Source organism: Neovison vison, chromosome 12 (assembly GCF_020171115.1).
Source record: "Neovison vison isolate M4711 chromosome 12, ASM_NN_V1, whole genome shotgun sequence".
Taxonomy (NCBI): domain Eukaryota; kingdom Metazoa; phylum Chordata; class Mammalia; order Carnivora; family Mustelidae; genus Neogale; species Neogale vison.
In genome coordinates, this window is record NC_058102.1 from 72,607,119 (window position 1) to 72,634,252 (window position 27,134).

General features: G+C 37.9%; 1 protein-coding gene across 5 annotated transcripts in view; it reads left to right on the plus strand.

The window, feature by feature from the left end:
• The window catches only part of ABCC9 (ATP binding cassette subfamily C member 9), a 138,107-nt gene that overhangs the window by 25,275 nt on the left and 85,698 nt on the right, over window positions 1-27,134 (plus strand). For all 5 annotated transcript variants that reach the window (XM_044227600.1, XM_044227602.1, XM_044227599.1 and 2 more), the window contains exons 8-14: window positions 143-337; window positions 2,533-2,685; window positions 3,343-3,498; window positions 5,360-5,494; window positions 11,978-12,140; window positions 17,089-17,129; window positions 18,000-18,142. In XM_044227600.1, coding sequence (XP_044083535.1) covers window positions 143-337; window positions 2,533-2,685; window positions 3,343-3,498; window positions 5,360-5,494; window positions 11,978-12,140; window positions 17,089-17,129; window positions 18,000-18,142 — 986 coding nt within the window. The remainder of the gene's footprint in view (window positions 1-142; window positions 338-2,532; window positions 2,686-3,342; window positions 3,499-5,359; window positions 5,495-11,977; window positions 12,141-17,088; window positions 17,130-17,999; window positions 18,143-27,134) is intronic.

Genomic DNA, 27,134 nt, shown 5'->3' on the forward strand with positions numbered 1-27,134 from the left:
GTATTAAAGGGACTCATTAACACTTACTTATAAACTTAAAATATCATCAGAGATATCAGAAGGAATTGCCACAGTTGCTGAGATTAATTGCTGTGCTAAATTTTTGGTTTGGTTCATCTGTGCTTTTTTTCCTTTCTTTCAGAAAAAAGTAGCAGATCATCCAAACCGGACTCCATCTATATGGCTAGCAATGTACAGAGCTTTTGGGCGACCCATTCTACTTAGTAGCACATTCCGTTATCTTGCAGATTTACTGGGTTTTGCCGGACCTCTCTGTATTTCTGGAATAGTTCAGCGTGTGAATGAAACCCAGAATGGGACAAATAACACAACAGGGGTAAGTTTGTGGTGCTTCTGAAAGGAAACATATTATTGGCAGATTTCATTGTAATTGTTCCTTTTTATTAATGCAGTTATTTGAACAGTTCAAAGAGGCTTATTTACAGAGAATTGAATGCATTTAAAAGGAAGAAAACAATAATTTCCCTTGTAGAGAAAATTATATGTTTATGCATTCATTGAATGGATCTGTTCAACAAAATTATTTCTCAGATTCAGAGCCTATAAACATTTAATGAGTATCTACTATGTGCCAGAAGCCATGCTCAGAACTTTCACATTCATTATTTTCTTTGATCTTTTCAGCAACCCTTTGAAGAACTTTCATTCAGGAGTACATTAGGGAAGGCTGTGACCAATCACATTAGCAATGTGATTTGTACTATATACGTTTTCCTTATATGATAAAAACCGTCACCCTGTTTCACATTATGATCGGGACAAGTCACATTATAATATTTTTATTAGATATCATGCTACTTTTGGGGGGGTCATACAATATAAAATACTATATATTTGCTGTTATAAATATATAGTCTTTTCTCTGTTCTTAAGAAAGTCTCATCATGAACTTCCCAATTTCTTGGTAAGAGTTGATTTCTCTAGGTTCACAGATAGAAACTCTAGTCTAGTTATGCATCAATTTTCCTTTTCTATTCCCTCAACCTAATTTTCTGTCCTTTTTTTCTTCACTTACTAAAATTTCATGCATTCTCAAAGCCTACATCAAATGCCACCTCCTCAGTGAAGCTTTTCTGATTGTTCTGGTTGGTATTTGACTCTTCTTTGTACTATCCAACACATAGTTTTTTTTCACCTTGGCACTTGCTATAAATGTTCTTTAAATGAAGCATGCTATTTATGGATATTCTTATCATTCTAGGAGGTAAGCTCTTTAAATAGAAGGACTGTGAACTGTTAATATTTATGTTCACAATGTGTAGCCTAGTCACTTGCACATACTGGTGCTCAATTATTATGAAAGTGAACCAGAGGGGTGCCTGGGTGGCTCAGTGGGTTAAGCCGCTGCCTTCGGCTCAGGTCATGGTCTCAGGGTCCTGGGATCGAGTCCCGCATCGGGCTCTCTGCTCAGCAGGGAGCCTGCTTCCCTCTCTCTCTCTCTCTGCCTGCCTCTCTGTCTACTTGTGATCTCTGTCTGTCAAATAAACAAATTTAAAAAAATGTTTAAAAAAAAAAAGAAAGAAAGAAAGAAAGTGAACCAGATATTTTCACCATTGAATGCACTTTTGTGGTGTTTTACCCCTACAAACCTGATTACATTCCATACATTCCACATAGAATTTTTCTATCATCTCTCTCCCTTACATGTATTAACCACACATTTTTCTGAGAAGGAACAGAACTTACACATTTCTGTGTATCCTCATGAAAGAAGAGGAAGGGACCAGAAACAGAATTTAATGGGTCTAAACCATAAAAAACGAAGATTGCCCAGATTGACATGATGTACTTATTTGAGTGTTACCTTTCCCTCACTTCTAACTAATAAGTTACCACATACTATTGTTACAAACAAAAAGCAGTTTTGTATGTCCTTATGATGACTTTGGTCATAGTCCTACTCAATTCATAAGTTGTGTTTTGTCCCTGGAAGTGTCAATGTCAATAACCACATTACATATTTTATAGTTTATAATTTATTTTGTTAATATAAATTAAGATAAATGAAAATTAAATTAAGTCAACTATGCGGAATTATTTTAGTAACTTTGATAATCTTGATAATATTTTAATTAGTAAAGCTATAGAAGTTGTATTTCTGTATTAGTGGTTTTGCTGACCAACTAACTACCAGTTTGTGGTTTCTACTTCAAAATTATAGTCTAAATTAATTTCAATCTTCAGTTACTACGTCTCAAGATGGAATAATATATCTTTGCAGAAAATATATTCAAGTTTTTAAAGATTAATGTGTACCTTTTTTCTACTATCTGGCATTTCCAGCAATTGTAATGATCAATTTGGGATTTTATGCGTTGAACTAGTTTGTATTTGTATCTGTGGACAGGATGAAGAAAAGCCAAAATGGCCTTGTTGTGGTTCATTTCACTGCTGTTATAAGGACATTGAGTTTTTACATTTAAAAATCATGTGTCATTTGATAGATGTGAACTGTACCCCTGGCATATGAAAAGAGAAGTTTTAATTTATGTCTTTTTCTTTTGGGACAAGATTTCAGAAACGCTTTCATCAAAGGAATTTCTTGAAAATGCTTATGTACTAGCAGTTCTTCTTTTCTTGGCCCTTATTCTGCAAAGGACGTTTTTGCAGGCTTCCTACTATGTAACCATAGAGACTGGCATTAACCTCCGTGGAGCTCTGCTGGTATGTACAAGCTTTGAATGATCTTTGTGTTTTGAAAATGCCATATACCCATCCGATGATAGAAGGGTAGTGGAGGTAATTTTGTTTTTCACGATTCTGTTTTTACTCTGATACTACGTTTCTAGGAGCTGCTTAATAAAAGAAACAGAGCTAATTAGTAACCTCCAGAATTTTTAAAATGTTTTGTAATAATAAGAGAATTTGAAAAAAATAAAAAAGAGAATTTGGGGGCACCTGGGTAGCTCAGTCGGTTAAGCATCGACTCTTGATCTCAGGGTTGTGAGTTCAAGTCCTGGGTTGGGCTTCATGCTGAGTGTGGAGGCTGCTGAAAGGAAGAAAGAAAGAGAAAAGAAAGAAAGAGAGAAAAACCTTTGGAAAACTTTATCTCTGTCTTAGTTTGTTCTAGAGCTTATGTTTGAAATTGAGTATACATTTTGATTATATTGCCAGAAAATTAAGTTTGTATGTAATTGAGGACGGAAAGTAACTATGCTAAAATGAAGAGAGTGGTTGACTTAAGAAGATGGCATTCTAGGTTTTTTCCCCTCCTATTTCTCCAGAAAAATTTAAAATGTTATCTTTTTAATAAAAGTGAATAAATATAGTGTTGATTAAGTTTAGAGCTTCAAGTACTTTTTTTGTTTTTCTTTTTTGCAGGCGATGATATACAATAAAATCCTTAGGCTGTCTACATCTAATTTATCCATGGGTGAGATGACCCTGGGACAGATCAATAACTTGGTTGCCATTGAAACCAATCAACTTATGTGGTTCTTGTTCCTGTGTCCCAATCTATGGGCAATGCCTGTTCAGGTAGATCAATAACAAAACAAAAGGAGTAGGAGATACTTAGCTCAGTAAAGGGCAAGCTTTTTAAATAGGCTGATGTTATTATACTTTTTTTATAGAAAGAAAGCAGAGATTCAGAACTCTGACATAAGTTAGGAAAGTGGGGTGTGGAATTCTACTGCTTAGGTTCAAATATCTGCTCTACCTTGTTTGCACAGGTGTTTAAAATCCTCAAAACATTCATCTCCTCAACTTTAAAATGGGAATGATAATAGTATCTGCATCATAGAATTGTTGGAATTGTCAAGACTAAGTTAATATGTGTAGCACATGGAGCATAGTGCCTCGCATTTCATGGGCATCCAGTATTTGTTAGCTGTTACTGTTGTTGACCAAATTCAGGAAATTCATAGAGCCAAGGCTTGACCTTGTTCATTTTGACAGACTCTCATAGCATTTCTAAAGTAGAACAACTGCTGTAATCCATTCCATAGTTTCAATAGCTGATGTTTTATAAAATGTCAAACTTTATTAGGTGGTAGGAACACTAACAAGCTGGAGGGCAATTTAGCTTTTTTTTTTTAATGGAAAAGAGCATTTTAGAAAAGATGCAGCACCCCTGCTCCCCACCAATTGAGTAAAAAAAGCAAAAGAAATGTTTTCAGCTCTTTCTTCCATGTGATACTGAATATTTTTAGTTATCTCGAGTTTTGCATCCTGTAGATAGAGCTTAAACTGTAGACTTATTCAAACCAGTCTGTCACCTTTGTCCCTGTGTGCCATGTTTATTAAAATACATACAATATTACAGATATGGTAGTTTAAAAATTTTCTTGGCCTTTTCAGTTTTAAATGGAAATCCAAGCCAAATAAAAATGCATGTCATCCACAGCGCATGACACAATGAAAGATTGAAAATATGCTCAGTCTCTTTTTATTAATATGTACTTATATACAGGTCAAGTAGGTGTCTGCCTACATGATGTAATTTAAAAGCAGCCCAAATCCTAGGCTGCCTGTGAAAGACTGCATCATGAGTGACGTTAAGGAAACTTTCATTTTGACCAGAATCTCTAAAAAGCCCAATTGGTTAGGCAGTAAATATGTGCACTTGTCTCCAGAAGGCCACTGTTAAGCTGTTGGCAAACACACAAGGATTTAATGCTTTAACTACACAGATATAGTTCATTAGTTGACATTTTCAGCCATGATAAACTGAGCTACTGGAGGAAAAAAAGTAGGGAGAAGGATTGTGGGATCAAATCCTATTTTTTAAAGGAGGAAGAACAAAATGACAAACCAGAGAGGGTTGACCCTGGGTTTGGGGAAAAAGGGAAGCGAGGTATGACGGGGCACCACCAACTCTAGCTTTCTGGTAGTTTTAGTGAAGCTTAGCCTTCTTGTGATCAAGTGGCTTCTGGGGTCATTGAGGCTGTGAGGAACTCAGATTATTCCTTTAGCCTGCAAACAGCCTTCCAGGGCTCACTTACGTTATGATGCTGCCTCCTGCTTTCCATCCTTCCTACCTGGAAAAGTTAGTAGAGCTCCATGACAATATGGAATGCCAGTTACAGTGGGTGATAATGTTTTCAAGAAAAAAATGTGAAGACTGTCTTAGAAGGTCAGAAGCATCAGGGGACCAGTCTGCAGCCTCATGCAGTAACTTGGTTTGACACTCATTTTACAGATCATCAGACTAAAATTCCTACCACTTAGCTTTCCCCCAACAAAACATAGCAAGACCCAACTGCTCTTAGTTGAGTTGACTTCCAAATACATGTATTTATTAATCAATCAATAATGAAGAAATAGTACATTTTCGCCAAAATATATTTCCTTTCATGCAGTGGTTCATTTTCCCTTTTCCATATGGCTTCCTTTCTAGATCATAATGGGAGTGATTCTGCTCTATAATTTACTTGGATCGAGTGCATTGGTTGGTGCAGCTGTCATTGTTCTCCTTGCGCCAATTCAGTACTTCATCGCTACAAAGTTGGCAGAGGCTCAGAAAAGCACTCTGGTACGTTCACATCTTTTGGAAACTTGATTAAGAAAAATCTACTAAGCTGTTTTATTTTTAAAATAATGGGAAATGAATATACGCCACTCAGAATAATTTGGAAATTGATACATTTTATTTCAATTCTTAGGCAGCAAATGTGTATTTTCTGTGTTGCAAAAAAAATTTGTTTTTAAGAATTTTTTAAAATTTTATTTTATTTAAGATCAGTTAATTAACATACTGTATTAGTTTCAGAGGTAGATTTCAGTGATTCATCAGTTGCATATAACACCCAGTGCTCTAGAAGTAATGTCACTCTTTTTATTTTTAAATTTTAATTAATTAATTTATTTTCAGCATAACGGTATTCATTATTTTTTCACCACACCCAGTGCTCCATGCAATCCATGCCCTCTATAATACCCACCACCTGGTACCCCAACCTCTCACCCGCCACTTCAAACCCCTCAGATTGTTTTTCAGAGTCCATAGTCTCTCATGATTCACCTCCCTATCCAATTTACCACAACTCCCTTCTCCTCTCCATCTCCCCTTGTCCTCCATGCTATTTGTTATGCTCCACAAATAAGTGAAACCATATGATAATTGACTCTCTCTGCTTGACTTATTTCACTCAGCATAATCTCTTCCAGTCCTGTCCATGTTGCTACAAAAGTTGGGTATTCATCCTTTCTGATGGAGGCATAATACTCCATAGTGTATATGGACCACATCTTCCTTATCCATTCATCCGTTGAAGGGCATCTTGGTTCTTTCCATAGTTTGGCGACTGTGGCCATTGCTGCTATAAACATTGGGGTACAGATGGCCCTTCTTTTCACTACTTCTTTATCACTTTATCACTACATCTGTATCTTTGGGGTAAATACCCAGGAGTGCAATTGCAGGGTCATAGGGAAGTTCCATTTTTAATTTCTTGAGAAATCTCCACACTGTTCTCTAAAGAGGCTGCACCAACTTGCATTCCCACCAACACTGTAAGAGGGTTCCCCTTTCTCCACATCCCCTCCAACACATGTTGTTTCCTGTCTTGTTAATTTTGGCCATTCTAACTGGTATAAGGTGATCTCTCAATGTGGTTTTTTTTTTTTTTTTTTCCCACGGTCAGTATTTTTTATTTATCAATTCATCTCTTCACCATTCTATTCAAATTTTCTATTTCTTCTTGAGTCAATCTTGGTGGTTAATGTTCTTCTAGGAATCTTCCCATTTCAATCAAGTCATCTAATTCATGCACATACAATTGTTCATAGTATTTCTTTTTTTTTTAAGATTTTATTTATTCATTTTTTTTCCAATTTATTTATTTTCAGAAAAACATTATTCATTATTTTTTCACCACACCCAGTGCTCCATGCAAGCCGTACCCTCTATAATACGCACCACCTGGTACCCCAACCTCCCACCCCTCCGCCACTTCAAACCCCTCAGACTGTTTTTCAGAGTCCATAGTCTCTCATGGTTCACCTCCCCTTCCAATTTACCCAAATTCCCTACTCCTCTCTAACGCCCCTTGTCCTCCATGCTATTTGTTATGCTCCACAAATAAGTGAAACCATATGATAATTGACTCTCTCTGCTTGACTTATTTCACTCAGCATAATCTCTTCCAGTCCCGTCCATGTTGCTACAAAAGTTGGGTATTCATCCTTTCTGATGGAGGCATAATACTCCATAGTGTATATGGACCACATCTTCCTTATCCATTCATCCGTTGAAGGGCATCTTGGTTCTTTCCATAGTTTGGCGACTGTGGCCATTGCTGCTATAAACATTGGGGTACAGATGGCCCTTCTTTTCACGACATCTGTATCTTTGGGGTAAATACCCAACGTGAGACAGGAATCCATCAGAATCTTAGAGGAGAACATAGGCAGTAATCTCTTTGATATCAGCCACAGCAACTTCTTTCAAGATACGTCTCCAAAGGCAAAGGAAACAAAAGCGAAAATAAACTTTTGGGACTTCATCAAAATCGAAAGCTTCTGCACAGCAAAGGAAACAGTCAAAAAAACAAAGAGGCAACCCACGGAATGGGAGAAGATATTTGCAAATGACAGTACAGACAAAAGGTTGATATCCAGGATCTATAATGAACTCCTCAAACTCAACCCACACGAAACAGACAAACACATCAAAAAATGGGCAGAAGATATGAACAGACACTTCTCCAATCAAGACATACAAATGGCTATCAGACACATGAAAAAATGCTCATCATCATTAGCCCTCAGGGAGATTCAAATTAAAACCACATTGAGATATCACCTTACACAAGTTAGAATGGCCAAAATTAACAAAACAGGAGACAACATGTGTTGGAGAGGATGTGGAGAAAGGGGAACCCTCTTACACTGTTGGTGGGAATGCAAGTTGGTGCAGCCTCTCAATGTGGTTTTAATTTGAATCTCCCTGAGGGCTAGTGATGATGAACATTTTTTCATGTGTCTGATAGCCATTTGTATGTCTTGATTGGAGAAGTGTCTGTTCATATCTTCTGCCCATTTTTTGATATGATTGTCTGTTTTGTGTGTGTTGAGTTTGAGGAGTTCATTATAGATCCTGGATATCAACCTTTGTCTGTACTGTCATTTGCAAATATCTTCTCCCATTCCTTGGGGTGCCTCTTTGTTTTGTTGACTGTTTCCTTGGCTGTGCAAAAGCTTTTGATTTTGATGAAGTTCCAAAAGTTTATTTTCACTTTTGTTTCCTTTGCCTTTGGAGACGTATCTTGAAAGAAGTTGCTGTGGCTGATATCAAAGAGGTTACTGCCTATGTTCTCCTCTAGGATTCTGATGGATTTTGTCTCACGTTGAGGTCTTTTATCCATTTTGAGTTTATCTTTGTGTACGGTGTAAGAGAATGGTCAAGTTTCATTCTTCTACATATAGCTGTCCAGTTTTCCCAGCAATATTTATTGAAGAGACTGTCTTTTTTCCACTGTATATTTTATCCTGTTTTGTCAAAGATTAATTGACCATAGAGTTGAGGGTCCATATCTGGGCTCTCTGCTCTGTTCCACTGGTCTATGCGTCTGTTTTCATGCCAGTACCATGCTGTCTTGGTGATCACAGCTTTGTAATAAAGCTTGAAATCAGGTAACGTGATGCCCCCAGTTTTATTTTTGTTTTTCAACATTTCCTTAGCGATTCAGGGTCTCTTCTGATTCCATACAAATTTTTGGATTATTTGCTCCAGCTCTTTGAAGAATACCAGTGGAATTTTGATCGGAATGGCATTAAAAGTATAGATTTCTCTAGGCAGTATAGACATTTTAACAATGTTTATTCTTCCGATCCAAGAGCATGGAATGGTCTTCCATCTTTTTGTGTCTTCTTCAATTTCTTTCATGAGTGTTCTGTAGTTCCTCAAGTACAGATCCTTTACCTCTTTGGTTAGGTTTATTCCCAGGTATCTTATGGTTCTTGGTGCTATAGTAAATGGAATCGATTCTCTAATTTCCCTTTCTGTATTTTCATTGTTAGTGTATAAGAAAGCCACTGATTTCTGTACATTGACTTTGTATCCTGTCACATTGCTGAATTGCTGTATGAGTTCTAGTAGTTTGGGGGTGGAGTCTTTTTTAAAAATTTTATTTTATTTTTTTAGTGTTCCAAGTTTCATTGTTTAGGTACCACACTTAGTGCTCCATGTAATACATGCCTTCCTTAATACCTCCACCAGTCTCACACATCCCCTCATCTGCTTCACTCCAAAATCAGTTTGTTTCTCAGAGTCCACATTCTCTCATGGTTCATCTCCCCCTCCAATTTCCCCCAATTCACTTTTCCTTTCCTTCTCTGAATGTCCTCCATGTTATTTCTTATGCTCCACAAGTAAGTGAAACCATATAATAATTGACTCTCTCTGCTTGACTTATTTACTCAGCAGAATCTCCTCTAATCCTGTCCATGTTGATAGAAAAGTTGGGTATTCATCCTTTCTGATGGAGGCATAATACTCCATGGTATATATCGACCATATCTTCTTTATCCATTTGTCTGTTGAAGGGCATCTTGGCTCTTTCCACAGTTTGATGACTGTAGCCATTGCTGCTACAAACATTGAGGTATAGATGGCCCTTCTTTTTACTACGTCTGTATCTTTGGGGTAAATACCCAGTAGTGCAATTGCGGGGTCATAGGTAACTCTATTTTTAATTTCTTGAGGAATCTCCACACTGTTTTCCAAAGTGACTGCACTAACTTGCATTCCCACCAACAGTGTAAGAGGGTTCCCCTTTCTCTACATCCTCTCCAACACTTGACTTGTTGTTGTTGTTTCTTGACTTGTTAGTTTTGGCCTTTCTAACTGGTATAAGGTGGTATCTCATTGTGTTTTTTATTTGAATTTCTCTGATGGCTAATGATGATGAACATCTTTTCATGTGTCTGTTAGCCATTTGAATGTTTTCTTTGGAGAAGTGACTGTTTATGTCTTCTGCCCATATTTGACAACATTCGGTTTTTAGGGGTTGAGTTTGAGGAGTTCTTTATAGATCTTGGATATCAGCCCTTTGTCTGTAGTGTCATTTGTGAATACCTTCTCCCATTCTGTGGGTTGCCTCTTTGATAAAAAGCTTCTGCATAGCAAAGGAAACAATCAACAACAACAACAAAACCCACTTGTTTTAAAAGTGGATTTGAAATGTATGATTTGATCATCTCAGACTCAAAATACCAGAGGCACAATTCCTGATGTTTTTAAGTGCCATAGGGTGATGAGACATGAGTCCTTTTCTAGATCACCTGTCTAGAGAATATACCTGAGTGTATTTTGAGTCCATTGGATGTTAATTGTTGACATGGGATAAATGGTTCAAAGAATGAATAAAGCATCAGGTTTGTTGCTTCTGAAGTTAAATTTCCCTCGAGTCGAATCAAGCCATGAGATGATCTATGGAGTTACACTCAAGTATTTCAGTGGCCGCTGTTCTGGCTGAATATGTTCATGGTCAGCTTGGCAAGCAAGCAAAGCCAATGATTGACCCTTTCTGGCTTCAGCATGTCATAAAACCATTTTATTGGACTAAGAATTGGCTTCGTTTAAAGAAATATTTGCAAATAATAAAATTGTTGACAGGATGTTTAGAAATAAAGTTTGATTAAATATGAGAGAGTCTGTCTGTGAATCAGGCATAAAATGTAGGGATGCTGCCACCGATGGAAATGTTTCCCAAGTTGGTTTCTGCTGTGACAAGCAAATTGTGTGTCATGCAGGTGGTTTCTGTCACTTGTTTTTCTGCTGCTCCCAGCGAGGCTACTCATTGTTTCTGTCTGAGCTAACCGTCCATCTTTACTTCAGGGCATGATTACAGAGAGGTGAGGAAGAGAGGCACAAAGTGGAGACATGACTATCCTCAAACATCTGTCTTTCATTGAGCTCATCATACTGTATTCATTTACTCATGCAACAATCATCTGATAGGCATCTAAGACCCTGTAAAGACCAGAAGATGAATAAAAACCAAGCCATTTGCTACTTTTGCTTCCTCCTATCGCCTCTGGGCCACTTGCCTGCTCCTTTTGATAGTTCATTGGAAATAATGTACCTTACTGATCATTTTAATACTTGGTGGTGGTAGAAGTTGCAGCAGTTGAATAAATTGTGCCTTTTTTTTAAAAGATTTTATTTATTTATTTGACAGAGAGAGATCACAAGTAGGCAGAGAGGCAGGCAGAGAGAGAGGAAGGGAAGCAGGCCCCCTGCTGAGCAGAGAGCCTGATGCGGGACTCGATCCCAGGACCCTGAGATCATGACCTGAGCTGAAGGCAGCGGCTTAACCCACTGAGCCACCCAGGCACCCCTAAATTGTGCCTTTTGTAAAAAATTTCTTTACAGTTAATCCAAACTCTCAGTAATGAGTAAATCTAGTTTAGGCTTTAAACAAGAGCTTATGAAGAGGTATGTAGAAATCTCTTGAAGTTAAAGGTAAAAACCTTGGTTTCAATAACTGTATTATGAAGATACAACATGAACACCTGCCTTGTGAACATACACAACTGTCACACTCTCAAATAAGAAGCAAAGTAATTTTCCTTACATTCATTGTTTTCTCTCAACTGAGGAGAGAATAAAATGAGTTAGATGTTGGGAGGAGCCACTGGAAGTCTCTGTGTCATTTCCCTAAATGTCTATATATACTATTTGCAGACCTGATTCAAGGAAATCATCTGATACTTTAAGAAACTGCTTTTATTTAACCCAAAGCAACAGAAACATAAGAGTTTTTAGGTGGAAAGATATTTGAGGCCATTTCATTCAACTCTTCATTTTAGAGTTGGAGGCAGAGGCATAGAGAGTTTTCCTTCCCCCACCCTCACCCAGGCCCCTACCCCCAGGGGTTCTCAAAGTCACAATCAGTGGTGGAGCCAGGCAGAAATCAAGATCTGGTTCATCCCTGTCTCTTACATACAGAGTTCCACCCCTTTGATTCACTTGGATGCAGCGTGCATTGGTTTTTTAATTTTTGTTTTATAGGATTATTCTACAGAGAGACTGAAGAAAACAAATGAAATATTGAAAGGCATCAAACTTCTAAAGTTGTATGCCTGGGAACACATCTTTTGCAAAAGTGTAGAAGAAACAAGAATGAAAGAACTATCCAGTCTCAAAACCTTTGCACTTTATACATCACTCTCTAGTAAGTTGCCCTTGCTCTAAGGACCACCAAAAAACATGTGGCCTATTTACTTTAGGTTATGACCCCTGAAACATTCTACTCATTTGAGGAAGTCCATTCATTCTCTACTTATGTGCTGCCCAATAGCCATTAGCCATCTGAGCTTATTTAAATTTACAGAACAGGGTTAGCATAGGCTTAGTCAGGTTGACCTAAATTTGTTTTCTTTGAAGATGTGTGCTTTTGTCATGTTACTTTGCATCTGAAATCCTTGGTTTCTTCGTCTGTAAATTGGGGATGGTGATGAGCGTAGTACCTGTGATTGAAACCATAGTATTAGTTACCACTGGGACGAATAGTGGGTTTTCAGTAACAGTTTTGTTTACTTAGGTTGATTGGACTGTATTGCTATTGACCTTCTTTTTTTTTTTTTCTTTTTAAGATTTTATTTATTTCTTTGACAGACAGAGATCACAAGTAGGCAGAGAGGCAGGAAGAGAGAGAGGAGGAAGCAGGTTCCCCCTTGAGCAGAGAGTCTGATGTGGGGCTTGATCCCAGGACTCTGGGATCATGACCTGAGCCCAAAGCAGAGGCTTTAACCCACTGAGAAACCCAGACTATTGACCTTCTTATCCCCAAAGAGCCTCAAAAATTATCTGCAGTTGTCTTACTTGTTTATCTGGGAGCTTATGATATTATATTTTCTTGAAGATTATACTTAAAATGCTATTATTGAAAATTGAGAAGAAGAAATGTCAGCACTTCTGAGTGAAAGAAGTCAAGTTATATTCACATAAAATCCTCTTTTCCAATACATTTTCAAGAACTTTTAAATATGGGGCACTCTTATCTTCAACTCTAATTTTTATAAAGCAGCTGTTAACAAAATTATTGTTTTTCCTCCAGAGTGACACTGAGTACTCTCAAGAAAAATTAAGCTTATGTTAGTACAATTCTTACAAACTTAGCCAGACTACTCCCACTAACATTTGATCTGGTTTGTACGTCAGTTTTGTTTATCTCTATTGTTCCCAAGACTTCGAACAAATTAAAATGCTGGAAGTTAATATATTGTTTCCTCTTGAATTCTAAACTACTTTAATTCTTAGAGATTATAAATACTTCTTGTGTGAAATAGATTTAGAGAAAATATTTGGTTTGTATAGCTCATTTATTCTAGTCCTAATGCCTGATGAATTAGAAATGAAATGGGAAGGAGATTTCTCTTCCAGCTCTGCACCACTGCTAATACGACATCAAAATGCTAGAAGATGGAATGATTGATATCCACTTGTTTACATAACAGTACTCTAATCTGGTGACCCTGGCAGGGGAATGTATATTTCTCTCTGCAGTGTACTGAAATACTCATGGAAAGGATGGATGAAGCCAGAAAAAATAACAATAAAAAAAGTTGAGATACTAAGCCAATTATTGCCCTAAGTGGCTTTACACATATAATCTCATTTAATCCTCCCAGCATCCCAATGATTTAGATTCTACTATTAATTTCATTTTAGATATTAAAAGATTGAGGTGGAGAGAGCTTAAGTAACTTGATTCTCATTTAAATCATCAACCTACTAAATGGCACTGGTGGGTTGTTAATCCAGTTTGTCTGTCTCCAGACATGAAATTTGGATGGGTTTTTGAAAGTCAGATACAAAAGAAGGGAGGACAGAGGATAACAGGGGAGAAAAACAAGAAATAATGAAAGTAAAAATACAGAGTCAGATGTTTATGATAGGCAGCGGGAATTCTTGAGCCAATGGTATAAAATTCCCAGTTGGACCATTTGTAAGATTTATGATATGGTTATGTACAGTGTTCTTGGTGATTAAGAGCTTGAACTGTGGGAGTTGCGTAGAACCGGCTATAAATCCCAGCTCTGCCACTTTTTGGCAGTGTGGCCTTGACCAAATTATTTATATCCTCCAAGCGCCAATTTCTTCATCTGTAACATGAGGTGATTTCTATTATGTAGGACTGTAGTAAAGATTAAAATAATGAATGATACAAATGTTGACTTGGGTTGTTGATTCTATTTCAGGCATGACATCAAATGCTTCATAGTCATTATCTCATATAAAGCACCTGGTAAATGGTCTAGTGCTTACTAACCTCCAACCATCACTTTCCTCATCTAAAAATTGGTGTAATAATAATAAATCATTATCACAGATATATTGTGAGAATCGAATGAGGCAGTGAATTTTATAAATAGGGGCACCTGGGTTGCTTAGTTGGTTAAGCACCTGATTCTTGTTCTCAGCTCAGGTCTTGATCTGAGGGTCATGAGTTCAAGCACTGCATTGGGCTCCATGCCCAAACATGGAGCCCACTTAAAACACACACACACACATACGCACACATTTTGTAAATAGGATTTGTAGAGCACCACAAGAAAATAAAAAATAATGAAAAGAAGAAGTCAGTTGTATAACAGAGTGCTTATTATTGAGTCTTAGAGGGCAAGCTGACCTAAAATGATATCCTGCCTCAACAACTTGTCAGCTCTACAGCCTTGGTTGGTATTGGGGGCAGTCTCAGTTTTCTCATCAGGAAGCTGGGAAATATTAAGAGCATCTTCAGAAATTAAATAAGATTATGTGTGTCAAGTGTCTAGAAAAGTACCTGAAACATAAAAGTGCTCAGTCAGTGGTATCTGGAAATATTGAAAAGCAAAGAAACAGGACTGAAGATTCATCTCTATTTTAATGAATCCGTATTCTTGCCATTTGAGATAATATCTGGGGGGAAGAGAAATTCTATTAATTTCCTACTTTCCATTGCCAAATGGAAAGTAGGAAATTATATTTATAGATTTAATCCATTGGTAAAAGGCAAAAAACCAGTACTATATTTTTTTGTCTTCGCTTTGATAGAGTCTTATATGGAGAAGTGAAAAGAACATACAGCTTTAAAAAAAAAAACCCAACATATCTATATATTTATTTGATGGAGAAAGAGAGAGAGGGAGAGAGAGCACGAGCAGGGGGAGGAGCAAAGGGAGAGAGAAGCAGACTCCCCACTGAGCAAACAGCCTGATGTGGGGCTTGATCTGAGGACCCTAGGATCATGACCTAAGCTCAGGGCAGACACAATGACTGAGCCACCCAGGTACCCCCAGGAGCAAAGAGCTTTGAGACCAGAAAGGTCCAGGTTTAAATCCAAGCTGTATGACCTCCTAGTTTGGAATCTTGTAAGCTGCTTGCTCATTTTTGTGTAGGGTAGTTAAGGTTATTAAATGTGAGAATGTGGTTGAGTGGGTGGCTCAGTTGGTTAAGCAACTGCCTTCAGCTCAGATCATGATCCTGGAGTCCCAAGGATCGAGTCCCGAATCGGGTTTTCTGCTCAGTGGGAGTCTGCTTCTCCCTCTGACCCACTCCCCTCTCATACTCTCTCTCTGTCTCTGTCTCTATCTCTCCTCTCTCTCAAATAAATAAATAATATCTTTAAAAAAATATGAGAATGTATGTAAAGCTCTCTTATCATACCTCAGTGCTTGTGACATGTTAGTTCAGAGCAAGGTGGTGCCAAGTGGTCTGAGAGGCCTGACTGCATTGGTTTGTATCCCAGCTGTGTGACCTGAAGATTCTTGTCCTTATCTTTGTAATGGTATAGGAACAGTACCTGCTACATTTACCTGGTGCAGATTGCTGTAGAAATGGTTTTCAAACAAATAGCAGTTGTTTTTGTTCTTCCTCATCAAGGGGAAATTACCTATTCAAAGATGTGGACTATAAAATGAATGATAAATAATGATGAGGAGAAAAGAAAAAATGGACTTAAAGAACAGGATGACAATAGCCACAGAAAAAAGATGGAGGTAGAAACATAACTCCTCATCTGTGCTCTTAGGAAACTCAGGGCGGTGTTTGGATTCCCAGTCTTGTACAAGAATTTGGATTTCTACGTACCAAGCCACGTATGGATCCACAAAAGCACAATCTGATTTTGTGTACAGTGATGAGGGTAATTCACGAGAGTGGGTCATGAGGACTGTTGGTTTTTGGATGAACTCACTCCTGCATGTCAAGGAAACCGGGTTCTAGCTTTCACTATGTCACCAGTTCATGTACTGTTTTACTCCTCAGTTCCTAGAACTCTGTGGTTTATGAAAAATATAACTACAAGTCATCAACTTGGCTTTTTAATTTTCCTATAACCTCTAAATGTTAGTATTTTAGCCTAAAAGATGAGTTTTCCTTGTTTCAATTATACATATTATCTCATCAAATATGAGTGCAGTATGTTCCTAAAGAGACATTCAGACAAGCAGAGGGCTCAGGAGATGGAGAGGTTTTGCTAAACAAAAGGTCTATAACTGGAAATAAATGTCACTTTTGGAAGTCAAATTCTTGGTTTTATGCACAATAATAACTCAGTTTTCATATATTTAAGTTAGCTTAGTGGACCAAGTGAAATATAAGCTGGAAGGCACTGTCAAGGAGGCACATTTGAATGGATTCTAATTATTTGTATCATTAAAGGAGTATTTCATCTGAAGTTTTCAGTTTGTAACAGTTCATAAAAAATAATTTCTCCATAAGATAGAGTATTTTCTGGGGTACCTGGGTGGCTCAGTCAGTTAAGCGCCTTCCTTCAGCTCAGGCCTGAATCGAGCCCCAAATTGGGCTCCCTTCTCAGTGGGGAGTCTGCTTCTCCCTCTGCCCCTCACCCCCTCATGCTCATGCTCTCTCTCAAGTAAATAAATAAAATATTTTTTAAAAAACTCTGTTAAAAAAGAGAAGTATTTTTTGATTCAGACTAATGTGGGGAACTCCTATGACTTTAAACAAGGAAATACCAACAGGGCACTGTTTGTGGACACTGTACAAAATGTTATTTAATGCACTTGGTCCTCTCTGTCTTTAAGGAAAGTTAAAGTAATAATAGATGATTAATTAAAGTTACTGAAAACATTTCACAGTTCAATGAACCTAACATATTTTATTTCTTTCCACAGTCTTCATGAACGCAGCAATTCCCATAGCAGCTGTTCTTGCCGTAAGAAACTTTCTTTTGCTTTTAGAAATGGAACTAAGTCAGTGTTTAGAAATGATTTATGAGCAAGAATGTATGGGTGGTGATATATGTTATTTCACCTCTGCTAGTTTTCTCTTGCAGTCCCATTGTAATAATTCTAATCCAGGGTTTCTCCACGGTGACACTATAAGCCTTTTTGGCCCAGATAATTCTGTGTTGGTAGGTCCTCTCCTCTGCATGAGGACACATAGCAGCATCCCTGGCTATTGGATGTTGTTAGCGTTCCCCAGACATTGCCAAGTGTGCCCTGGAGAGCAAAATGAATAGTAGTTGGGAACTAACTGTTGTAATCTTCATGATCTGGTTCCCAGACATTCTTACATCAAGAGAGTGCTAGTTCAACAACCAGAAAAGTACATTACATTTCAAACTAAAATGACAAACTGGAATTACATTTAGTAAGTGTGCATGGAACACGATTGTTGGCACATTTAGCAAAGATCCATAACAGGGACCCTAAAACAATGGAACATCTTCTTTTTCTCTTAGAAAATTTAGTATTGGTTGGATAGAACCTGATTGGTTGTTAAGAACTCTAGGTTCACCTCACAGTTATCCCTCTACTAAGTAATCTGACAGAAGACCATTTCCGAATCTGTAAACAGATTCTACTCGGCCCTTCTTACAAGTTCACTGCTAGGATGATACGTAAGCCGTTAAAGACTATCAATAACAAATCTTTTGGTTAGGGAGTAATTTGGGTGAAGTAATTGTTTTCAGAGTTAGGATGGATGTATTGGCGTAGCAAAATAGGTTAGGTTTGTAAAATTGAATGTAAGCGTTTGTGAAACTTTCTTCAGCTTGCTCTAAAAAACTTCTCTCTTTGCGCAGACATTCGTGACCCATGCGTATGCTAGTGGGAACAATCTGAAACCTGCAGAGGCCTTTGCTTCCCTGTCCCTCTTTCATATCCTGGTCACCCCGTTGTTCCTGCTCTCCACAGTGGTCAGATTTGCAGTCAAAGCCATCATAAGGTATGCCCTGGAATGTCTGGAATTCTTTGTTTGATTATAGAAATTATTTATGCTTGTGGTAGTTTGAGAAGGTATTAAAAAAAAAACTTTCAAATCAGTCCAGACATAACCATTGTTAAAATTTGAATAGGCTTCTTTTCAGTTTTTTACAATTATTTTTAAATGAAAATAATCATTATTCTGAAATAAAAATTTTGAGTTTCTGTAGCTTTTGACTCCTTATTTCACATATTGTTTTTACTTTTTCCCCCTCTTTAAGATCAGGATGTTTATTGGATATGCAATAGTCCATTGTTTGAAAGTACTGTACTCTAATGATTACCTCCTCACTGGGCACTTAGAGTGTTTCTATTTTCTACCTAACATAAATAACATTGAGATAAACATCTTTTTATATCTTTAAACTTTTCTCTGATTATTTTCTTAAGACTGATTTTTGGAAGTAGGGATACTAGTTCTAACAGTATCCTCATTTTAAAAAAATTATTGATTTTTAGATTTTAACTCCAGTATATTTAACACTCAGTGTTATATTAGTTTCAGGTGTATAATACAGTGATTCAATTCAATTCAGTTCCATACATTACTCCGTGCTCATTAAGATAAGGGTACTCTTAACCGCCTTCCCCTATCTCACCCACCTCCCTTCAGGCAACTATCAGTTTGTTCTCTAGAAGTAAGAGTGCTTCTTGGTTTGTCTCTTTTTTCCCCCTTTGTTTATCTGTTTTGTTTCTTAAATTCCACATGTGAGTGAAGTTATATGGTATTTATCTATTTCTGACGGATTTATTTCACTTAGCATTGTACTTTCTAGCTGCAACCATGTTGTTGCAGATGGCGAGATTTCATTCTTTTCTATGGCTCAGTAATATTCTAGTGTGTGTGTGTGTGTGTGTGTGTGTGCGTGCGTGCGTGTGTGTGTAAGCACTTATATATATCTCTATAACCTTATATTCTGTATTAATTTATCTGTTGATGGATACTTGGTTGGTTTCCATCATTCGGCTGTTGTAAATAATGCTGCAGTAAACATAGGAGCATATATATCCTTTCGATATCTTAGTGTTTTTGCATTCTTTGGGTAAATACCCAGTAGTGGAATTACTGGATTGTAGGGTAGTTCTATTTTTAATTTTTTGAGGAAACTATACATACTGTCTTCCACACGGGCTGCACCAGTTTGCAGTCCCACCAACAGTGCATGAGGCTTCCTTTTTCTCCAAATCCTTGCCAACACTTGTTGTTTCTTGTGTTTTTTATTTTAGGCATTCTGACAGGTGTGAGGTGGTACTGCATTGTAGTTTTAATTTGCATTTCCTTGATGATGAATGATGTTGAGCATCTTTTCATGTATCTGTTTGGCCATCTGTAGCTTTTCTTTGGTGAAATGTCTATTCATGTCTTCTGCCCATTTATTATTTAGATTTTTTGTGGGGTGTTTTTTGTTTGTTTGTTTGTTTTGTTTGTTTGTTTTTTAGTGTGTGTGTGTGTGTGCGCGCGCGCACTCAATTATATGAATGGTATGAATTTTTAAGGTTCTTTTTTTTTTTAAAGATTTTATTTATTTATTTGACAGAGAGATAGAGAGCACAAGCAGGCAGAGCGGCAGGCAGAGGGAAAGGAAGAAGCAGTCTTTCCACTGAGCAGGGAGCACAATGTGGGGCTCAGTCCCAGGACCCTGGGATCATGACCTGAGCCAAAGGCAGACACTTAATGGACTGAGCCACCCAGACGCCCCCATTTTTAAGGTTCTTAATGAACCTGCGGTTCATTAAGGTTCTTATTGCTATGTTGCTTTTAAAGAGTGGTAGGTCAAACATTATACACATATTTGAAAATTTTTAAAGGTTTTATTTATTTGGGATAGAGAGAGAAAGTGAGTAGGAGGGAGAGGGAGAGAGAATCTGAAGCAGACTCTTCACTGAATGCACAGCCCTGTGTGGGGCTCCATCCCATGACGGCCTGATCACAACCTGAACCGAAACTAAGAGTTGGACACTTAACTGACTGAGCCACCCAGGCTCCCCAATTTTTAAGATTTTCCTAATGAAAATGGCCATAATATTTTCCAGTACAACTGTTTCGGTTTATCTTTGCAGCTATAGTGATGGACAATGTTCCCATCAACATATATTTACTGTTTTAATTTTAGTTTAACCAGGAAAAAATTTAAGTAAGACTCATGGTTTCTGCCAATGGAAATACTTTGCAAAGCCCCTCCACATTTTGCTTATTTTAAATATGCTTCTCTAGTTTTTTAACCAGTGTATACTTTGTCTCAGACTTACAGTTTCCTATAATGTACAACAATAAAAATAGATGTGATATGATAATGACCATTTCCTACCATTTTTCTTGTGTTATATAAATAAGTGTGCTACCAATATTTATTATGCTATATTATATAATGCTGTTGTGTCACAGTCTACTGTGTCTGATACTTTATTATGAACAGGGAAGTCTTCAAGTAGATTTCGCTTATGGTATAAGATCTGATAAACATAAAACCTCAGCATGTTTCATAAACAGTCATAATGCTTGGCCTTTGAAAAAAATGTCAAGATGTTACAATACTAAGGAAAATTGGAAAATGGAGGCCTTAAATACATGGAGCTTGGTGTTGCCACCGATAACAATGTTGAATATTTTCTTATAAGGGCTTTTTTTTTTTAAATTAATTTTTTTTTCTTGTGAGGTCTTTTAGGAGGAGTTAATTTTCCCAATGGCTATGTATTACGAAGAGCACTAGTATTTGACATTTAAAATACCAGAGTCAATGGCAGGACCAAAGTCACTATGTCTTAACAGGCCATGGGCTGTCCTTTAGGTCCAGCCTATTGTTTAAATGTAAAACTATGTAGCGGCCCAGAAGTTGGGGTCAGGAAATCTAACTCCGCAGAGTGCTGGAGATTTCTATGCAAATTTAGGCTTGAAAAGAATGGGCACCACAGAGTCTGTGTACGTCTGAGGCTGTCTGTAACTGGGAGGCACCTGAATTAACTTCCAGGTGGAATATAATGTTCATTAAGGAATAAATAATAGGGGCGCCTGGGTGGCTCATTTGGTGAAGCGACTGCTTTCAGCTCAGGTCTTGATCTCCAGGTCCTCCGACTGATGGAGCCGTGTACTGGGCTCCCTGCTCAGTGGGGAGCTGGCTTCTCCCTCCCCCTCTCCCTCTGCCCCTCTTTCCACTATTCACGCTTGGTCTAGCTCTCGCTCAAAAAAAATAAATAAAATCTTAAAAAATAAAATAAAATACCAGAGTCTTCAGTTTGGGACAGTTTTCTATATTGGTTTAACAATGGCTCAATCCCCAAAACTGGAAGATGCATGTCCATTATCTTATTATAAACTGAAATTCTGTTTGGTTCTAATAATATCACAGAATGGTTTTAGTCCTGTTCTGTAGGTTATGTCGTGGGTAACCAATTCTGGAGCTGTTGGAGTTTAAGGATTAGACCCTCTGGCCTCGTCTGACTTTTTTTACTGTTCTGCCTCTTAAAAGAGTTGTACGGAACATGGACTGATTTTTGTAGCGCCACTTCCAAATTAGGCAGTGCTCTGGAAGGGAAGCTACTTCAAACAATAAAATTGATGAATGGCCAAAGTCTGCTATTTTGGTCCTTAGTTTCATTTTCTCCATTTAATAGCTGTCCCTTTCATGGTTTCATTTTTAATTGGAATTTGATTTTGTATCTCAAGTGGGGATAAGAAACAGTTGATAAGTTCTACCTAACTTCTCTGAAGTCAGGGGGTTACCAAACATCAAAAGGGCTTAAAGAGTTTATTTGGAAGAAAAAAATAAAAACACCAAGAAAACCTAGGAGTGCTCTTCCACCTCCGTAGTATACAATCCTGCTGCAGTAAATGCTGGTGAAGTTGAGAGTGGATAATGTTCACTGTATATTTCTGCATAGCACTTTTTTCTTTGTGTCCCAGGGAAAGGCACTTGCCAGTTTGATAAAGACCAGTCTGTTTTCAGGGCTCAGCTCCAGATTTCCCAAACCATAGGCTGAATAGAATCAGCTTATAAAAACTTGCTTCTTTAAAATGAGTCTCAGTGGTTGATTTGTGGGTCCTACAGAGATGACCAGTCAGCAGAGGAGCCAGGCCTTTTCCCCACTGTGTGCTGGTTCTGGGAACCCAAATGAGCTTTTTCCCAGTATTGACTGGTTTGGCATTTTCTTCTATGCCTGGGAACCCGTGATCAGTCTTTGATGCCAGTTGGCCCACAACAAGCTGAACAGCCTGTTTATAATCGGAGACTTTGGTGAGCTGATTTTGAAACCTCTTCTTCAGGACCGTGGAAGTCATAAGTTCTTTGCTTCACTCTTAAATGCATCAGAGATTTGGTGGGTTAGAAGGGGGTGCAGCATACTCCCAAACTTGCATTACACATGCCTGTAAGAGACTTACAAACCTCTCTAATAGAGGAAAATTCCATGCCGGTAAAATTCTTTCCTATGTGAAAATTCTATACTTCCTTTTTAAAATGTTTAGTTTGTTAGCCAAAATGGTCTTCGTGGTGCTCAATGGGTGGGACCCCATGTATACATAATAAAAAATGGAAGAAAGAGGCAGATATGATTCAGGTTTTCTCCTTACAACCCTACACCCCACACTGTTTGAGTTTTCTGGACGTTTTATATCATAATCCAGTCTACATTTGCAAAACAGAGTCACGAAATGGGGAGAAGTAGGAAAAATCACTATTATCTAAAATACTAAAATACTGAGTAAGAGTGATTTTCCAGGATGCTTGCCTCACTTTTCCACTTTGCTTTATTTCTAAGAAAACAATATGTGTTTTTGCTTTTCTGGAGGAGAATGTAAGTTGATATGTTGTATTTTTTATAAATAATTTCAGTGAAGGTTTCTGGTATTTGATGTATAATGCAATAATTATGTCCAAAGATGTTATCTGCCAAGAGTAAAATGTGTAAAAACCAATCCCTTTCTTTGTTAAAAAATAACTTCATATCCTTTCTCTCATATACCTCCCAAAGGACTGTATGCTTGGCTGGTCCAGGAGAATTACCTTTGATCAAATAAATTGTTACTGATATTACAGAGTATGCATACTTCCACCTGGTCCCTGTTTACAAAAAATGTTATAGTTCTTACAAGAAAAGCACATAATTGTCAGCAACAGTCACTTATTCCCAATTAATATAATAGCACCTGTCCAAGGTACTCAAGCTTTAGCTAAACACCCAAAGTGAAACTTGAAAAGTGAAAAAATAACATATGTAGCTAAAACCTTAAAGACTGATATGAATTATTCAAACACTTGGGAGATTAGTAAAACACTAACCTAGGAAGATGGTGGAGGCACGTTAGAAATTTGGTTGGTATCAAATGCATCTGCTGTCAAATCCTAGTACAGCCCTGGAGTACTCATTGTCCAACCTCCAGCATGTCATTTTGTGTTTCTATAGCTCAATGCCTTACTTACTAAGTGAGTACTGCAATAGCACCTGCTTATGGCAATTGAAACAATTAAATGAGACAGTATATGAACAGTGCCTGGCTCATTGCCTAAATATTTTAGATACTTTACCGATTTCAATTTTGCTAATTTACTCCCATTTTATTAATCTCCATCTGTGCTTCAGAGACACATCTTCTGTGGGTCTACATGCACTTGTTAATACTTCAGGTACATTACAAGGTATTAGGAATTGCAAAGATGAAAGGTAGAGTGAAATCTACGGGGAACCTACAGTCTAGATGGAGAGACCAGGAGGGGAAACATAATACACCATAAATACGATATGGTGTATTATGCTATTTACAGAGCTCTATGTAGAATACCATGGCCCATTATTTGAGTGTCACTGAAGTTTATTGAGTGAGAAAGTAGACAGTCAAGGGAAAATTTAAAAGAGTTACTGTGGCTTCTTCATAAGATCTTAAAGAATAGGTAGGACTCGGTCAGTTAAAGAAAAAGGGAAAACATTTTCAAGCTGAGAGCAATGTATTCGGGGGTAAAGGGTGAGTAAGTAGGTGAGAGATCCTGGTGCATTTAGAGGACTAGACATAGTTGAGTGTGATTGGTGATGGGTTCTAGTGTGGAACATGGCAGGGGATGAAGCTGGGGGCAGGGGGTAAAATCCTGAGCAGCCTGGAAATGATGCTAAGGATGCAGAAGGCAGAGGGGTGCCATTTGCTATTTTAAGGAGAGGAATGCTACATAAACAGATTTGGATTTTCCATATATAACCCAGGCAGCATGGTGGGAATTACTTCAGCCTTGGTCAGCATTCATGCATTTTCCATAATTGCTTTGCCCCAGTGATTTCTGAAAGGACCTCATATGAATAGGAAATGCTTTTTGTGTTACCCATTTATTCATTCACCAGACATTTCTTGAGACATTACTACGTTGTATTTTTGGCATTGGAGTGGATCCTGAAGATGAAGATCTTTGCTCTTAAGGAGTTCATAGTGTAACGAGGAAGATAGTAACAAAAAATGACAAAATACTGGTGTTGGGGACCCTCAACCAGAGAGCCTAGAATGATGAGGAGAGGGGAAGGGAAAGGACAGGAGGTTCAGAGAAGAATTCATCTTGGGGTCCTCCGATATTCCTTGTAATTGGAATTCCAAAGTGGAGAGTTATATAGAGGAAAGAAAGTTCTTTCTGTGCTCCAGTTATGCTCAGAGACCATTGCTTCTTAATGTTTAGCAAGAATGGGATGCATTAATTCCATAAAAACTTTAGTAAGATTTGTGTGTGTACTAGAAAAGTGAAATGGAGAGTTGAATCAACTGACTTTACTTAAATGGCTGAGTCACTGGTTTATTCCTTCTTGGATTTATTCAGCAAACATTCATTGAGTAATACATGCCAGGAGCAGCTAGACATAGAGTCACAAGACGAATGACCCTGTCCCCTGGACTTCCCTTTGTGTGCAAAGACATAGTATGAGACTGTTTAAAAGGTATTCCTTGGAATGGCAAAGCCGTACTCCTTAAAATTCACCTTCAAAATATAAGAACAGAATGACAACTAAAATCCATAAAGGTAGAGAAGATCTTTCACTACTGCTTTTGAGGTAGATCTTAGACATTTCTCTCCCAGGAAAAACAATTGTAACTGTGTATGGTGACAACATTAACTAGACTTGTTGTGCTGATGAGATTACAATGTATCCAAATACTGGATCATTAGGTTGTACACCTGGAACTACTACATGTCAGTTATGCCTCTTTAAAAAGTAATGAACAAATACCTGTCTTTTAAGATAAACAAATGGCCATTATTTCATAAGGCATTTCTAATGCTGGCTTTCAGTCTATATGGTCAGTATCTGCTGACAAGGACGCAAAGAAAGTACACAAACAGAAGACTTTCTTTCTTTCTTTTCCTTCCTCCCATCCATCTTTCCTTCCTCCCTGCCTTCCTTCCTTTCCTCTGAAATTCTTTTTAAGTAGCAGTAAGATATACATAACAGAAAATTTGCCATTTAAACCAGCTTGTGTGTAGAGTTCAGTCCCAGAGTACATCTACATTGCTGTGCAGCCACCACGACCGTCCATTCTGTAACTACTTCATCTCCGCAAGTTGGAAGCTATAGTCATCAAATAATAACAATTGCCCCTCCTCCCATCCCCTGGAAACTCATTGACTTTCAGTCTCTATGAATTTGACTCTTCTAGTATCTCATAGAGGTAGTGGACTCATACACTATTTGGGGCTGAGGGTTGTGTCTGGCTTATTTTACTTAGCATAATGTCTTCAAGGTTCATTCCTGTTAACATAACTCTATTTTATTGAATCAAGAATTCCAGAATCCTGGTGCAGGTGCTGTTGAAAGCGGTATGGTGATTCCTCAAAAAATTAAACTTAGAATTAGCATACGGTGTAGCAGTTCCACTTCTGGATATATATATACCCCCCAAAACTCAACGTGGCAGGAACTTGAATAGATGTTTGTAAACCCAGGTTCGTAGCAGCATTATTCACCGGAGCCAAAGAGGGAAAACAACCCAAATGTCCATCAGTGGATGAATAAGTAAATAAAATATAGTATATATAGATGGAGTATTATTCAACCAAAATTCTTTTTTTTAAGATTTTATTTATTTATTTGTCAGAGAGAGAGGGAGAGAGCACATGCAGACAGAGAGGCAGACAGAGACAGAGAGAGAAGCAGGCTCCCTGCTGAGCAAGGAGCCTGATGTGGGACTCAATCCCAGGACGCTGGGATCATGACCTGAGCCAAAGGCAGCCGCCTAACCAACTGAGCCACTCAGGCGTCCCCCCAAATTCTTCTTAAACCATTATCTTTTTTAGTTCTCTGTAAGTGAAGTTTGGAAGCTAATTAGAGCTGCTGCAGTGGAATTTACTCACCTTTACATTCCCAGGGACAAGAAGCAGTTTCTATGGCATTTGAGGCCACACACACACACAAAACAAGCTTTGCAGACCTATTTGGAGGCCCTTCACTTGACGATAAGTTCAAATGAAAAAATATATAGTACCTTTTTTGTTCCACATCTTTACTTTCCAGTTTTCTACCGCAGGCGGTATCTCACCTGTGGTTAATGAGGCATGGGCCCAGCTAGTTTGCTCACCTTCGGCATCCTAACATGCTAAAAGGAGCATTTCTTTTGCAACTTCACAGAACTTCCTTTAGCATATTCTTTTATTTATAGGAGGGTGTTTTCAAATCATGTTGTTGTTTCTCTGGTTCTTTTTTGCTTCTGATTCTATAACTGGTTTGAAAAAGTTAGAATGGGAAGGGTAGGTGGGCCAAGGGGTATTGTGCCCTGCCCGAGGAGACCATAAGAAAGGACGTTTGCAAACTGCTCTTCTAGATACAGGCTTCTCAAATGGTGTGCTTAGGAAGAATTTCTGGATCTTGTGAAAATGAGTATTTTGAGTTAGTAGGTCTTGGGTGGGGCCTGAGAATCTCTGGTAAACTCCAGGTGATGCTGATGTTATTGGTCCTTTGCCAACACCGAACAGCAACTCTATAGAGGCCTG